The sequence below is a fragment of the Crotalus tigris genome, unplaced genomic scaffold (assembly GCF_016545835.1).
Source record: "Crotalus tigris isolate CLP2741 ecotype Arizona unplaced genomic scaffold, ASM1654583v1 scf7180000018759.1681925, whole genome shotgun sequence".
In the NCBI taxonomy this organism is placed as follows: Eukaryota; Metazoa; Chordata; class Lepidosauria; order Squamata; family Viperidae; genus Crotalus; species Crotalus tigris.
In genome coordinates this window covers 1,145,016-1,161,900 of record NW_024097185.1, presented here as the reverse complement: position 1 = coordinate 1,161,900, position 16,885 = coordinate 1,145,016, and the positions used below count along the sequence as shown (strand labels likewise).

Here is a 16,885-nt window from a genome sequence, read left to right as displayed (position 1 = left end):
TAAGACTGCAAGAAGTTCACAATGAAGATGCTGTTTGCAGGATTTTTCCCCCCCATGATGGTGTGTGTGTGTGTGTGTGTGTGTGTGTGTGTGTGTGTGTGTAAGAGCTTCTACATACATTCCAATGGTTTCAGGATTTATTGCCTCCTTTTATTTATACAATATTCGCCTGATCAGGTAGTGATTAATGAAAAGATACTTGAATGCAAAATATAGCCATTAGCATCAGATTGTAGCCCATAGGGTGGTAGCATCAAGCAAGCATTTCAGCTTTTTTTTTTTTAGATGGATTTCGAGAAGTAAACAAAATTCCTTGAGTCATCTATTTTTACCCCTTGAAAATAACTGACTTGTCACCAAACAGGCTTTTTTCCAGCTTTCCTTTGGACTATACTTGTCCTTCCTGCGCTATCCTGTACCTGTGCTACAGGTATCTGAAGGCCTTTTGGGAAGAAAACAAATTGAGTAAGGTGACTACCACACATCATAGTGTGAAACCTTTCCAATCATACTGCCTCTAAATTGCCTAACCCATTCACATGACGTACTTGAAATGGAGTAATCTGAAAAGCAACAGATACAAAAATCTTTTATTGAAAAGTGCACACACAGAAAAATGAGTCATAGTTCATGTACACGGAACATTGAAAGCAAGACATACAAAGTTTGATTCAAATATATTAATAGTTTCAATTACCAGCATTGAAACAAGCATTAGTGCAAAAAGGTAACAATTCATAAAACCTGTAGTTGGCCAAAATTATCAACTGGGAGTTACTTTATTTTTACTTTTTGGTAGAATTGCTTAAATAGCTCTGCATCTTTTTCAAAGTGAAGGAGTTTTAAATTACATTCAAAAGGAAAACAGATGGTCTTCTTACCCCAAAACCACATTTTAGGTAGTGTTTTGGTTTTAAAGCTCCCCAAAGTATTAAATAATTGTGTTGGTCCAAAAGCTCTAAAATTACAGTATGCATTTTGGTAGTACATAACTGTTGGTTGCTACTGTACATTTAGCTGCTCAATTTCACCTCTGATGGCTGGCTTGCACCACTTAATTTAGAGTTACACTGGATCAGCTTTGCAGTCTCTAGTTTTGGTTTCAATTCTAAGGATTTCTCAAAGAAATTAACCAGAGATTGTTCAGTTAATAGGGAAGCCAAGATTTGCTCAAAAGAAACAATCCAATCTCCTGTTAGAGGTGAAGGCACATTCTTTGAGATTTTCACAATGTCTGTAAAAACTTGATCCTGCTCTGAAGTAGATGCCTCCATTAGGAAATCATCACTGAAATCATCTGAGCCTGAGCTGCTGCTTCTTTGGCCAACTTCTCCGATCTGAAGTAACAATGTAGTCACCGTAGCAATAGCTTGATACAACTCATTTTCTTCTGGATCTTCATGGAACATGCTATACAAGGTCTTACAAAATTGGATAAATTCTCGCTACAAAGGAAGATAAGGTCAACATAATGCAATTTTACTGGCTTATTTTCCAAATTATATAGCATATTAAAGGTTCTTTCAGTACAATCTGCCCATTGTTTAAGGTTTTTCCATCTGCCCAAGGAAAGACTTCAACTTGACTACTTTAGTGTTCATCCTTAATAAGACTATGTACAGTAGATAGCATTAAATTAATATAGCCATTCCTGCACTAATATAATGCTCCTAAATTGGAATAAAAACAAGTATTTTTAAACAGTGTAATATAGACTGACGAGGCTTAAAGTGCAACACATGTTAGCTCTTCTGGAAGTTTTTTTACAAGAAAAATATTTTCCTTTGGGTTATGAGAAAGCATTTTAGTTAGGTTGTTATCTCAAGTGTACCAATGTTGAAGATAAAAGTGTTGAAAGAAATACCACGAAGATTGGTGCAAATAGATGCAACAAAGAGAAAATACTGCAGATTCTGGGGGAGTAAAGTTAGGAATTGTAGTAATACAGCTCTTACCTCTTAGCATAGTTTAATACTACTGTCTAACATCTGTTTCACATTATTAGTAGAAATCTATAAGCTGAGTTAACTGAATCTTAAGTTTAATTCTTCAGAATCAAAGTAATACATATTACAATTCATCTTGTACCTGGCTCATTTTAGGTAGTTCTTTTTCAGCCTTGGTATCTTTTTCTTTGGCTAAATCCTTCAGCATTTGTTTCAACTGCTTCTGATAATCTATGCCATCATCTACATAACAGATATATATGATGAGGAAGTGAACATAAAAAGGTAACATTGAATGACACTGGACAAGCATTTTTTGCTGTTCTTATTCTAGAAATGTCAATAAGTGTATATTGTCTCTGAAATGAGTCAGTGAAATTGCTTTTGAAATATAAATTCATTACAGCCATTCCTGCAGTGACGATCTCCGTATCTTATGGCAGAAAATGTTATTAATTTATTACAAGCTTGGCTAAAGGATAGTTCCTGAACATAGGTCTCCCCATTGCCATCCCCAGCTTAACCATTACATTATACTATTTAATTTTGTTAATTACCAGAAAAAAAGAAAATAGTATTTGAAATTAGATTACTTACTGTTTGATTTTCTAATTACTAGTGGCCTTGATGTTGATAACAAAGAATTCTTTAGTGGTGACTGACTGTCTTTTTCATTTTCTGTGAGGGCTGTAATGGCAAAGTAATTACATTTACTTTAGCAGAATGTATTTAATTCAGATAGATCATAGAACCATACCTGTAATTTTTAATGGATCTAGTTTTTTAAGTATAGGAAATTTGATTCAATTCACCCTCAACTGTCCAAGCATCATTCAGATACACAGCTCTCTTAGGGAAAGTTGAGTCAGATGTCTCTACAGACAAATGAGTTTGAGGGATTTTTTTCCTTTATAAAGTACACTCATTAAATGCCACCCTTGGAGTTTTGAGTAGTCATGCCACAAGCATAAGATCTCTGGACTTCATAAAAAGGTTTAATCCTGATTTCTGGTTTGATGTCGCAGCGTGATGGGCGCAGGAAGTAAGAAAATGACTACAACTAGCAACCCAGAAAATAGAAGGAAAATCAGAGGAAGCAGATCTAAAGATAGAGGAGAGGAACTAAAGAAAGGAACTAACAGACTCAGACAAATGAAGGATTAGAAGACGTAGCAATAATATCAGAAATAGAAAAGATATCTTGCCTGTCAAGATCTCAGAATACACTTGAGGATAAGAAAGAACTGATTGGATGGAAGATAGAGCTGTTAGGAGAACTGGGGGAAATTGGAGAAAGAGGGAGGCTGTTTAATGAATATCAATGGGCTGAACATCTTCCAAAAATACTTTAATTAAATTGTCTTTCTTATTCCAAACAATGTACACAAAAATAGAGGAAGAATTACTTGATGATTCAAATGCATTGACTTGGAAAATTAGCTGGCAAAGAAAGAAAGCTAGAGTAAGACTGAAGAAAAATTGACCCATTAGATGGGATACTATTAATCAGATGTTTGAACATGGCTGAGAATAGATAATTGTTAGAAATAGAAGTATTATAACTAGAAAGGTAGGATTTGTAACTAGAATACTATATTTTGGTATGAGAAGGGAAATATGAAAATGCAAAGAGTTTGAATAAGGGAAGCTTTTGGTTATCCAAATATTACTTCTTATGAGAAATTATAAGTGATAGAGACATTTTGAACTCTGATGGGAAATTAAAATTTAAAAAATGCGGGAAAATCAGGATATTGAACAAATAGATATTAAGTGCAAATGCAATTAAGATATATTTTGGTTAGAAAAGATATTTTAAACCGACATTATTGCTATTATTAGGAAAATGTAACAAAGATACATTTGATATTTAATTGTATATGTATTAACAACAGTAAGAATTGTATTTCCCTAGTGTGGGAAAATGTGTACTACTGGAAGAAGAGAGGAAGCATTGGATGGTGTAATATTGGGCCTAGATTGAAGAAGTTAATATGTACCATTGAATTATTAATGGACCCAGACAACTGCAAATCCATTGCTAAAAAATCTGGCCTGCACTATTCTATGGTCAGGAAGATGTTTTATAGAGAAGGCACAATGGTTATGCCCAAGATTGATTTAGCAGAATCACTCCCAATTTCTGAAGGTCAGGCTAAAGGCAAGAGTATGAATTTTGGTTCAGGTATTCAAAGAAGATTTGATACAATAGATTGGTACTCATTTGTTAAACCAGAATCAATTCATCTAATTAATAAGTGTTGGGTGAATTTCTGATCAGACTACAAGGTACAGAATTGCAAGTTTACAGATAAAACTAAAGAGATCACCAATTTTTTTCCCCAATCTGCTCCAATGACAGTTTTAGACAGATGATGTAAGCTAAAACAAAAGAAAAGGAAATTAATTGTAGCTTAAAAATTCTTACCAGGAGGAATATGTAATCTGTACAACAATTTAATTTTTTCATTCATTTCTCCATTGTACATAATATCTGTAGGAGGAAAAGTATACCAGAGGCTCTCTTAAAAGCATGACAAACTTGTAATTTTTGTGAAAAATGATAATGAGGAAAAAGTCTGTATTTAAACTTTGATTAAAAATTCAAATCATTTACAACTCTGCTGATAGTATTTGAAAACATCCAAGTTTATTGGAGAGAGAATGGACACTTTAAGAATGACCATTCCATTAGACTTTATCTTGGAGGTAGAGAACCTTTAAAGAATTCATAGGAAAGAAAATAGTGCAGGCCAAAATAGTAGCACTGACTTTAAAGACAAATTCTAGCAACTTGCTTATAAAGCTATCTTTTGGAAAGGTTGCAGTTGTTAATTCAGGTGTTCAAACAATTGAGCGAAAGATAGGAACTATCAATTATTTTGCAATTTATAAAACCAGATATGTTTCTTGTACAAAGCATAAAATTCCAGAATGAATGAAAATATTTCCATAAGGGCAATTGAAGCCAATAATTCTGGCTTCACATTAGACTAATAATATTTATTGTCACATACTTTTTTGTGAATCATTGTCCAGTGTCAGTTTGCCTACCTGTAAAACAGATTACTTAGAAATGCAAACTTGCAGCTTAATATTCTTTTCTACGACTCATGCATCTTTTGTGCAACAAGCCAGAGGCATTTGCACTGTTTAGATACATAACTTTCCTGAAAATGTGCTGCAGTAGAAAATAAGTATAAATTGAATAGTTACCTAAGCAGTTAATAAATGCTTTGAATTCAATCAGATGGTCCATGTTTTCATCTAAAAGGCGGAATGTTCTTTCTGCTAGAACCTGAGTATGTTCACCACACATCCAAGGTGAAACAAGTTTAAAAAGGTTAGTAAATTGCTGAGAATCAATTCTATATTGCTCAGCATAGGGTCTACTTGGATCATGACGCTGAATTACAACTTCACTATTCCACTCCCAGTAACAGCTTATTAAATGCTCTTTCTGAAAAAAGAAAAGGAATATTAGAATGAAAATCGTATCCAGGATAATTTTAATAGTGTCAAACTGCATATTTATTTGCTTATATGAATATTTACATAATAATGTCAATATTATATATTGGTCTTAAGTTTAGTGCATACAAGCTTATCTGCTCAAGATATCTGGTAGACAGGAAAAAAAAATACATGTCTTTATTTTGATTTCAATAATCTTTTTTAATATTAAATGTCCAGGAACTCAGGTACGTTTAGTTCTGGTGACTAGCAGGTTAGCATAATAACAACAGGAACTTGGAAAAACAAGTTATCTTTGCAGTGTGTGCTATAGAAGAATGAAATAAAAGTGTAATCAGGTTAGTATTTGGTGAAGACATCCTTCTTTTGCTGTTCTTTGCTCTTCTTAGCCATTTACTTATTTCAGAAATAGATTCCTTTCCTGTGCATAATTTGCCAAGAAGAAATATAATTTATTTGTATTGTAACAACTCCTTTCATTCTAGAACAGACCAATTTATTGCATTAACTTTAACCACTTAAAAAAGATTGTTTGAAATGGAGAAGATCTGATCAAAATCTAATTCAAGAATTCTCTTATATTTTTGGAAAAGCTAAAATATAAAGTATGTAGATACTATTAAAATATTGCAAAAATACACCTTTGTTGATTTTTGAATATAAACTATATACAATATCTATCTGATTATCCATCTAATCTAATCTAATGCAAAACTTTTCTGAAAAAGGTGCTTACCTTAAATAAGTCATATAATTCCTCCAAATCTTCTGGAACAATAGAAACATCTGGAATTACCACCCTGAGCTAAGGAGAAAACAGAAATGAATTTAGCAGAAGTATTAAGGCATACAAACAAAATGTTGAGCTAAATGCCCCCAAATCTGCCCTCCACATCTGAAGTATTTTTGCCCTACTTTTCATCATTTGACTTTGAATGAAACTTACAGCATGTGAAAGGAAAAAGAATGGAGCATAAAGAAAAAAGAACACATTTGCATTCCATTCAGTCATTCAGTAACATCCGAAGAGCCATAAGTTGCACGCCTGTGCTTCAGTTGCTTCGTATTTCAAGATGTATTTTTCCATTTTTTTATAAATCATTTTAAGTGTCTTTTAAAACTTCCTTAAAGTTTAAAACTAGGATTTTGAAAACTCTTACCACATTCTGTTTAGTGGTTTCTTCATGACTCTGGAGCACACGGATCCTGTGTTTGTAGCGCATGTGCTCAATCTGTTCCACAGAATGGTCTCCAAATTTCTAGAACAAGGAAAAGATGTTTTTCATTTTCATTTGAAATGTTGTATACTTCAAAATTCCAATTAAAATTACTACCTACTACATTAGGCATTACCTCATATGAATCCCGTATTAGATCTGCTATTTCTGTTATAGGACAAGGTTCCATATCATCACTGAAAAAAGCGTGTTGGTTCCCAATTGGTGGCAAAGGGCTTTCCTCATTTTTAACATGATCTAAAAATCTAAAATAGAGATATATTTAAATCTACTGCCAAATATGCAACATGATGTAAGCATACTTTTATTCCTCACTGCATACTCTCTCATGCTCTCATTTTTCTCACTGTCAAAAAATTCTTCTGAGCTTGTTGTGTCTCTTTATACAATAGGACTTAGATTTCCTTAACAGTGAAGACAGCCTACTTTTAAGCTGTGCAGAAAGAGTTTCTAGAAGAAACAATGTTCGGGGCTGAAAACAGTTCAGCCCAGCAGTGAGTTATGATTCATCCTATTAAACATTCATATCTGTTGCTGTCTTTCTGAAGAAATGTATTAACGTTAATTAAACACAGATGAATTAAAGTAGCAATTTAAACTACTGGGATGTCAACCTTAGATAAAACAGACAAAACATTGAGAGTACCTGCTGAGAATCATCAAAGCATGCCCATCATCTTTGCTGCTGCACAGTTCCATAGCATTGGCCTCAAGAACAGCTAAGCCCAATTGAAAAATGGCTTTTATCCCATCAAAGAAGAAACAGTCTACAACGTTAACAGCACTTTCAAGGGGCATGATACTAAGGAAAAGAGTTAAGAACCATGACAAAGAAACAGAAGCTAGTGTGGAGAGGTCTTTAAAATGTTCAGCTAGTTCAGGAAGCCTCTCTCTGATCAACTCTTCAAATACTGACTGGTCCACTTGAGCACCTGTAAAAATCACAGGAAGCCAGGTTACCTGAGGTGGAAAGGATCTGTTACTTTTATTTAAAATACAATTCACAAAGCAAAATAATAAAAAAGAAATCTAGTTTGCCACTACCTATACAAAAGTGCTGCTTCTATGAATTTAAGCTTGGAACGTCACTGAGTTGTCAAGCATTTTAACCTATTACAGCCTTGGGGTGGGGGTGGGGAGAAATAATGGGATACCAAGTACTAGAAGGGAGGGTATTCTGTAGAATTACTTTCACTTCAAACATTATGATAAAGTAAGTAGTAGAATAACTCTTTTTTTAAGATGTCCACTATGTGGTATAGCTGCTCCAAAGAAAAGACCCCAGAGATCCATTTCATCCCTACTCAGATGATTTTTTCAGAAAGCCTTAAAAACTTGACTATTGTCCCAGGACTTGGAGTGGAGAGTTTGCTGATATCTGATGGTGACGTTTCTGTTAGAGAAAGTGGATTTGTCCAAATGCACAGAATTTTCTTGCTGTTTTTCTTGTTTTGATGTAAGTCACCCAGAGTAATTTTGGAGTTGTGGGGCCTCTAAATCTCAGAAATAAATTCATCTCAGAAAGAAGAACAGATAAATAAAAAGATCACTGATGACAAACAGCACAATAAGAAAAGGATTAGGATTAAATAGAAGGTGACTCACCTATTACCCGGTGATTAAAATAATCTGGGAGCATCCTTTCACAAACAGATACAAGCAGCCAAAAAGCTTCCTCTTCCTTAGCATATAGCAGTAAAACTGAGGTTAATATATTCATGGACTATTAGGAAGCAAGAAGGAGAAAATATAAGCGACTTTGATATTACACATCCTAATTACTACATCATTATGTATTGATTATTAAATATCCTGTATGTATCAGTGTTTAGATCAAAGAAACTGGTTTCCATAGGAAAAAACAAGCGTGACTAGGGTGAAACTGACATTGGGTTGTGTTCATGGCATAGTGGCAAACCCAGGGCAAACAGTTAACAGTGAAACCTCTACAGGGCAGAGATAGGATTAGGATTGGTAAACTAGCTCACTCTATTGTATTAAAAAGTATTAACAGGCCTTGACTCTTTAGATGACAAAATTCAAGACGTGGAAAGGAAGGTGGACTCCTCACAAGAAGATATTTTGATGTTTCAGTACAGACAGATGGAGTATGCTCTGAGGATTAGAGGCCTCAAGGAAGATATGAATCAAGATTTGATGGAGGTGGTTCTTAGTGATCTGGCGTTGGTTTTGGATATGGATAAAGGAGAATTACAGAGAGAAGTGGAAAAAATTTATAGACTCAACTCCTGGATTGCTAAGCAGAAGAATTTGCCCAGAGATGTGGTGATTTACTTTACAAAGAAGTCCCTGCGGAATGAGATTATACAAGCTTTTTACAACAAAAGATTTCAGATTGCCGCCCAAGATGTTATCATTCTAAAGGAAATCCCATCTAAAATCTTAAGAAGTAGGAAAGACTTTGCTTTTTTAACCAATGAGCTTAAAGCTAGATCGATGCCATTCAGATGGGAAATTCCGATGGGTATCGTTTTGAGCCATGCTGGGACACGTTACAGATTGAACACAGTTGACAAAGCTAGAGATTTCTATACTTCGGTCCTGAGTGCAGGCTCAACTTCATCTGGTCGGAAATCTTTGAGTGCTAAGGAATCTGAGCAGCAATCTGAGGCACTAGATTTGGTTTCCGCAGGGATGATAGAAGTGGCAAAGCAACGCCAAACGGAGGCTAAAGAGCAGAGGATGACTCGTGCAGCCTATAAGCGTAAAGAGAAAGAGCAACGTAAAAAAGAGCCCAAAGAGAATTCTCCTGGAAGTGCATCACCGCCGGTGGGAGGAGCAAGACCCAAGAGTTATGCAACACACGCAGCTCTGTCAGAGTTTGATGGTGTCTTCTCCTGGCTGCGTGCCAAGGGAGATGGCAAAGTTTTTGACCTGGAATGTTAATGGATTGAATTCTCCTCAGAAACGGAAAAAAATCTTTTATTATTTGAAGCAACATACCAATGATGTTATTTGTTTACAGGAAACTCATATTCTACTTAAAGATCAGAAATATTTAGTTAATGCTCGTTTGGGATCTCATTTTATATCTCCTGCACCTGGGAAGAAAGGGGGAGTTGTTATATATGTCAAACAAAACCTGCCAGCTTGTCTGGTAGAATCAGATCCCCAGGGGAGATATGTGATGATTGAACTTGGTATTTATGGTAAGAAAGTACTTATAGTTGGACTTTATGCTCCAAATCAACAACAGGAACAATTTTATAAACAGTTACACCAAAAAATAACTTTGCTTGATTATAGATCAGTGGTATTAATGGGTGATTGGAATGGTGTCTTAGATACACAAAGGGATAAGAAAGGTTCCTCTCCTTTTCTTAAACAAGCAAGGCTACCTAAAGCCTTTTTTGATATGAAAGAAGACTGGGAATTAAGGGACTATTGGCGGGAACGTAATCAAGAGGAGAGAGACTTTACTTTTTTTTCTGACAGACACCAATCTTTTTCAAGAATTGACTTTTTCTTGATTACCACGGATTTGTATAATAAAGTAAAGAATGTAAAGATTTTTCCTAGATCACTGACGGATCATAGTCCAGTTTGGATGGAGTTGATTCAAGAGAAAGAGGAAAGAAGATCCTGGAGAGTTAATGAAAATTTGTTTAGACAAGAGAAGAATGTTCAAAAACTAAAGGAGTGTTTAAAGGACTATTTTGCTTTGAATATGTATAAGGGGACTTCAATGTCAATGGTATGGGATGCAGGTAAAGCATTTATGCGCGGTGTTTTGATAAAAATGAATAATTTTTATAAGCGAAATCAGATTCAGAAACGTAGAGAACTTGAAGATGAAATTAAACTAAAAGAAAGGGCTTTGATTCTAAATCCTTCTGATGAAAGTACTAAAGAATCTGTAAAGTTATTAAGGTCACAATTTAATATGTTGATAGCAGATCAAGCTGCAACCAATTTATTATTTATGAAACAAAATACATTTTGTAATGCTAATAAGCCGGGGAGATGGTTGGCTTATCAATTAAGAAAGAAACAGAGACAGAGAATAATAGAGAAAATAAATTATAAGGGTAAACTAGTTTCTCAGAAGGAATTAATTAAAAAATCTTTTTTGGATTATTATCAAAACCTATACAAATCTACTAATGTACAACTGTTAGATATAAATAAATATTTAGCTGAGGCAAGTTTTCCTAAACTGACTGAGGATCAGAAATATGAAATTAATGGTTTAATTACTAAGGAGGAAATTGCCTCAGCAATTCAACAATTGAAATTAGGGAAAGCACCGGGTACGGATGGGTTAACAGCTGTTTATTATAAAGCCTTAATGGAGGAGATGATCCAACCATTAAATGATCTTTTTAATGGTATCTTACAGGGTTTAGAGATTCCTCCTTCATGGCGTAGTGCTTTTATATCATTGATTCCAAAGGAGGATCAAGATCTTACTTTACCAAAAAATTATAGGCCTATATCTCTTTTAAACGTGGATTATAAGATATTTGTAAAAATTTTGGTAAATAGGCTTATGAGGGTGGTGCATCATCTTGTGCATAAAGATCAATCAGGGTTTATAACAGGAAGGTATATGAAAAACAATGTTAGACAAATTATTAATCTATTAGAATACTTAGATAAGAACAACCAAGTTCCTGCAGGGCTCATATTTTTAGATGCTGAAAAAGCATTTGACCAATTGAATTGGCATTTTATGCTAAGAGTAATGGAAGAAATGAATTTTGGTGAAAACATATTACAAGCCCTTAAGGTAATATATCAAAAACAAACAGCACAACTTATTGTTAATGGAGGTCTTTCGGAGGTTTTCACAATAGAGAAAGGTACTAGACAGGGGTGTCCTTTATCGCCATTGTTGTTTGTTTTAACATTGGAAATATTATTGATCAAAATTCGAGAGTCTCAGGAAATTAAAGGAATATATGTTAATAAAAAAGAATATAAGTTGAGAGCTTTTGCGGATGACTTGGTTGTTACTTTGTCGCAACCTGATTATTCTGTAGTAAACTTATTACAGTTGATTCACCATTATGGTTTGGTCTCGGGTTTTAAGATTAATGTAAATAAGACTAAAATTTTACCTAAAAATATGTCGAGTCAGGAGAAGCAGATTTTGGTTAACTCGACGGGTTTTGAGATTGTTAATAAGGTAAAATATTTGGGGGTGATGCTGTCTGTTTCTAATGTAAAATTATTTAAAAACAATTATGAAAGGTTGTGGGTCGGGGTACAGAAAGACTTGAAGAACTGGGAAAAGCTGCAATTATCCCTCATGGGAAGAATTGCAGTGATAAAAATGAATATTCTACCCAAGTTTCTTTTTTTGTTTCAAATGTTACCAATTTTGAAAAATGAGATTAATTTAAATGAGTGGCAGAAGGGTCTCAATAAATTTATTTGGGCAGGGAAAAAACCAAGGGTTAAGTTCAAAATTATGCAAGACTTCCGTGAGAGGGGCGGACTCAAGGTACCAAATTTGAAATTATATTATGATGCGGTGGTTTTAACATTAATTAGTGACTGGGTAAATTTGACAAATTCTGAGATACTTTATCTAGAGGGATGGGATTTACTTTATGGGTGGCATGCCTATTTAATATTTAATAAAAAAATAGATTGGGCTTTTAAATCTCATATTTTAAGAATTTCTTTACTTAGGATCTGGAGAAAATATTATAAAAGTGATTTTAAAGTACCATTATGGGCTATACCTTGGCATGCGATAGAAGGAATAAAAAGAGGGGTTAAAATGGATATGGTGTCTTATAGACAGTTACTTAAATGGGATGGACAAAACTGGCAATTAAAATCACGGGAAGAATTAGCACAAGAAAATTTTACTTATTCTTGGTTCCAATATAGGCAACTACTAGATAGATGGAAGATGGATTGTAAGGTGGGTTTTCTTAGAGAAGATGAAAATCTTATTAAGCAACTGAAGGATCAAAGACAAACCCACATTAAGAGAATTTATGGGGTTTTAGTTGAATTGGACTCAGAAACGGAACTAATTAAAGATTGTATGATTAGATGGGCGCAGAACTTTGGTGAGCCAGTTTCATTGGACACCTGGGAAACTATTTGGGTGAGAAATGTCAAATTTACTCAAGCACAGAATTTAAGGGAGAATTTTTATAAAATGTTTTATAGATGGCACCTTGATCCACAAAAAATGTCTTACATGTACCCTGACGTGCAACCTAAATGCTGGAGATGTGGTTATAAGGAGGCTTCCTATTATCATATTTGGTGGTCATGCAGAGAGATAAAAGCATTTTGGATCAAAATATGGTGGAATATCCAGAGAATTTTTAGAAGGAGGGTAAAATTTACTCCGCAATTATTTTTGTTAGGTATTGTTACAGATTGTGATACAAAGGAGGTTGTATTGATGTTAAATTTGATCACAGCCGCGAGGCTGTTAGTTGGACAATATTGGAAGAAGGAATCTTTGCCTACATTGCAGGAATGGTTTTTTAAAGTAGCTTATCTGGCGGAAATGGCAAAGATTTCGGCTTTCTTAAAGCAACAAACGCAAGAGAAGTTTTTTGCTATCTGGGACAAATGGATAAAATTTATACAATTTAGATTGGGTATACAAAAATATCATATAGCTTTTTCATAAGTTTTATTTTTATATATATTATAGATATCTTTTATATATATATAAATATAAAGTTTTTAATTTAATTTTTATTTTTTTTTTTTTTATTTCTTAAGCCTATATTCTGCTCTGGGAAGCTCAGGGGGGGGGAAGGGAGGGTTTTTGGGGGGGGTGTGGGGTGGGGTTTTTTTTTTTTTATATGTATTGTTTAATTTTTTTTTCTTTTGTATATGTTGTTTTTTGTTCTGTATTGTTCTTGTTTTTCTTGTAAAATTTATAAAACTTTTAATAAAAAAAAAAAAAAAAAAACAGGCCTTAACTCAGTGGTTCTCAACCTGTGGGTCGGGACCCCATTTGGGGTTGAATGATCATTTCACGGAGGTTGCCAAACAATGCAGTCCGCCATTTTTCCCCCCCTTTTCCTTGGCTGTGCTACTCCCTTTTATTCTATTGGCTTTTGAAAGCCAATAGAATAGACTCTCTTGAATAGAGTCTAATTCTATTGGCTTTCAAAAGCCAATAGGAATTGTCCAGGCTGTCTCTGCCCTGCTGAGTCCTCCAAAAGCCCCATTCTGCAAACGGTGCTGCACCAGTTGAATAGTCCTCAACTTACAACCGGTTGAGTAGTCCTCGACTTACGACCGGTTGGGGGTCGCGGCATTAAAAAGGTTGAGAACCACTGCCTTAACTGAACAAGCAAGATGGGCAGTAGAGGTCAACAGACTCACAATTCTCAAACAAAGAAAAGTCATTTACAAGTGAACATCATAACAAATCTTTACCTGGCAATACCCAATTTTGGGGTTTCTGTGTGCATAAGCTGTTAAGACTCTTCTCAATGCAGCTATGCCTGTTTCACTCTGGAAGGCTGGATGCTCAGGTAGTGAGCGATGCAAGTCACGCTCTATTTCCTCTGTTGCTATGCAATACATACCCATGGACATTTCCACTAAATCTTCATAGTAACCAGGATGTGAATACAGATCAGACACAGCATCTGACCCATAAATAAATGCAAGATGGATACTTTAGCAGTACAAATACACTGTTAAATAAATGTTTATTTGTTCACAAATATGATGTGATTTTTCTTGTTAACACCTATAAAAACTAGGTTTAACTGTAGTCCACATGTAATATACTGTGGGGAAAAATAAGTCATCCTTATATCAGCAGTATATTGGAAAAATCCTAATTTAAATATTCAAATCTCACAAGCCAAGTATAACATCTCTGCAGTTTCTAGTATATAATATTTTGATAGTCAATCTTTAGACCATTATTAAACCATATAAATTTATCTACTGTTATAGCAAATATAGAAGTAAACATATTTATTATATCACATAAAAAGTGAAGGGAGTTTGCTTGTTTTCTTGCAGACGTTTTATTACCCTAACTAGGTAACTTTCATCAGCGCTAGGAAGGAGTGCTGTTTGCTGGAGTTAACTCCAAAGTCAACTTCAGACCAACAATCAAGTAAACAATATCCCAATCAAGAAACTGCCAAAGAGCCTTTAATATTTTTACAGGTCCACCAAACATGAAAATAAGTTGCATCCAAGCAGCCACATCTCCAACATTTAGGTTGCAGGTTCGGGTACATACAAGGTAACTTTTTAGGATCCAGATGCCATCTATAAAACATTTTATAAAAATTTTCCCTCAAATTTTGAGCCTGCGTAAATTTAACATTTCTAATCCAAATTAACTTCCATAAATCCAATAAAATCAGTTCCTGAATATTCTGGGCCCATTTAATCATACTAACTCTGTTTCCGAATCCAATTTTATTAACTCATTGTAAATTCTTTTAATATGAGCATATTTCTGTTCTTTAATCTGAATTACCAAATTTTCATCTACTAAAGTGATTCCCACTTTCTTATCTAAGGTCCACCTCTCTACTATTTGCAAATATCGAAACCATGATTGTAAAATATTTTCTTGCCTTAACAAATCTGAAGACTTTAGTTGCCAATCAGTACCTGACCAAATAAATAATTCTTTATACGAAATATTATCAAAATTCACCCCCTTAGAAACCTGAATTGCTTGTCCAGGAATCCCCCAAATAGGTATTTTATAATTTAACTTATAATAATACTTCTTCCAGACTTGAAGTAAAGCATTTCTTAAAATATGTGACTTAAAAACCAGATCTACTTTCTTATCAAAAATTAAATATGCATGCCAACCATATAATAAATCCCAACCTTCAAGAGCAAGAATATTTTTATTTGTTAAATTAAGCCAATCACTTACTAAAGTTAAAGTGGCCGCATCATAATATAGTTTCAAATTAGGTGCTTTAAGTCCACCTCTTTCTCGAGTGTCTTGTAAAATCTTAAACTTTACTCTTGATTTCTTCCCACCCCAGATAAATTTATTGATACCCTTCTGCCACTCATCCAAATTAGCATCCTTTTTTAAAATAGGTATCATCTGAAACAAAAAAAGAAACTTTGGTAGAATATTCATCTTTACTACTGAAATTCTCCTCAACAACGATAGTTGTAATTTTTGCCAATCATTTAAATCTTTTTGTACTTTTACCCATAAGTGTTCATAATTATTGTTATACAATTTTCCATTAGATGTTGTGATATATACTCCTAAATACTTAACCTTATTAACTATTTCATAACCTGTTGCTTCAGCTATAATATCTTTTCCCTTCATAGACATATTTTTCAATAATATTTTAGTTTTATTCTTCACCTTAAAACCAGAGACCTGTCCATACTGTGCTAAAATTTCAACCAAGTCTCTGACCGAATCTGTTGGGTGGGATAACATCACAACCAAATCATCAGCAAAAGGTCTCAGCCTATAATCAATCTTACTTATTTTTATTCCTTTTAATCTAGATGAATCTCGAATTTTAATAAGTAAAATCTCAATTGTTAATACAAATAGCAAGGGGGATAAGGGACAACCCTGTCTCGTACCTTTTTCTATTTTAAATACATCTGTTAATCCCCCATTAATTATAATTTGTGCTGATTGTTGCTGATATATGGCCTTGAGAGCACACAAAAATTTGTCTCCAAAGTTCATTTCCTCTACGACTTTCAATAAAAATTTCCAATCTAATTGATCAAAAGCTTTCTCAGCATCTATAAATATTAAAGCAGCAGGGATTTGGTTGTTCTTATCCAAATACTCTATTAAATTAACAATTTGTCTTACATTATATTTCATATATCTTCCCATTATAAATCCAGATTGGTCAATATGAATCAATTGTTTCAAAACCTGCATTAATCTATTTGCCAGTATCTTTGCAAAAATCTTATAATCTGTATTTATAGGCCTATAATTTCTAGATTGGGACAGATCCTGGTCTTCCTTTGAAATCAATGATATAAAAGCCCTTCTCCAAGATGGAGGTAGCTCTGCTCCCAACAAAATATTATTGAAAAGTTCCTTTAATGGTTCTATCATTTCTTCAGATAGCATCTTATAATAAATTGCTGTTAGTCCATCAGTACCTGGAGTCTTGCCAACCTTCAATTGTTTAATTGCAGAAATAATCTCTTCAGAAGTAATTAAACCATTAATCCCATCACGTTGGTCAATCCGTTAAGTCTAGGAAAATGTGCTTCCTGTAAATATTTTTC

At 34.0% G+C, this 16,885-nt stretch overlaps 1 protein-coding gene across 2 annotated transcripts in view; it reads right to left on the bottom strand.

Moving 5' to 3' along the window:
• Positions 1–571: 571 nt before the first annotated feature.
• TBC1D8 (TBC1 domain family member 8) overlaps positions 572–16,885 on the bottom strand; it is a 73,924-nt gene continuing 57,610 nt past the window's right edge. For both annotated transcript variants that reach the window (XM_039355783.1, XM_039355782.1), the window contains exons 10-20: positions 14,045–14,259; positions 8,264–8,381; positions 7,305–7,590; positions 6,774–6,903; positions 6,581–6,679; positions 6,157–6,225; positions 5,163–5,406; positions 4,375–4,440; positions 2,544–2,633; positions 2,089–2,189; positions 572–1,445 (exon numbers count right to left, since the gene is read on the bottom strand). In XM_039355783.1, the coding sequence (XP_039211717.1) occupies positions 1,014–1,445; positions 2,089–2,189; positions 2,544–2,633; positions 4,375–4,440; positions 5,163–5,406; positions 6,157–6,225; positions 6,581–6,679; positions 6,774–6,903; positions 7,305–7,590; positions 8,264–8,381; positions 14,045–14,259 (1,850 nt within the window). In that variant the 3' untranslated portion in view covers positions 572–1,013. The remainder of the gene's footprint in view (positions 1,446–2,088; positions 2,190–2,543; positions 2,634–4,374; positions 4,441–5,162; positions 5,407–6,156; positions 6,226–6,580; positions 6,680–6,773; positions 6,904–7,304; positions 7,591–8,263; positions 8,382–14,044; positions 14,260–16,885) is intronic.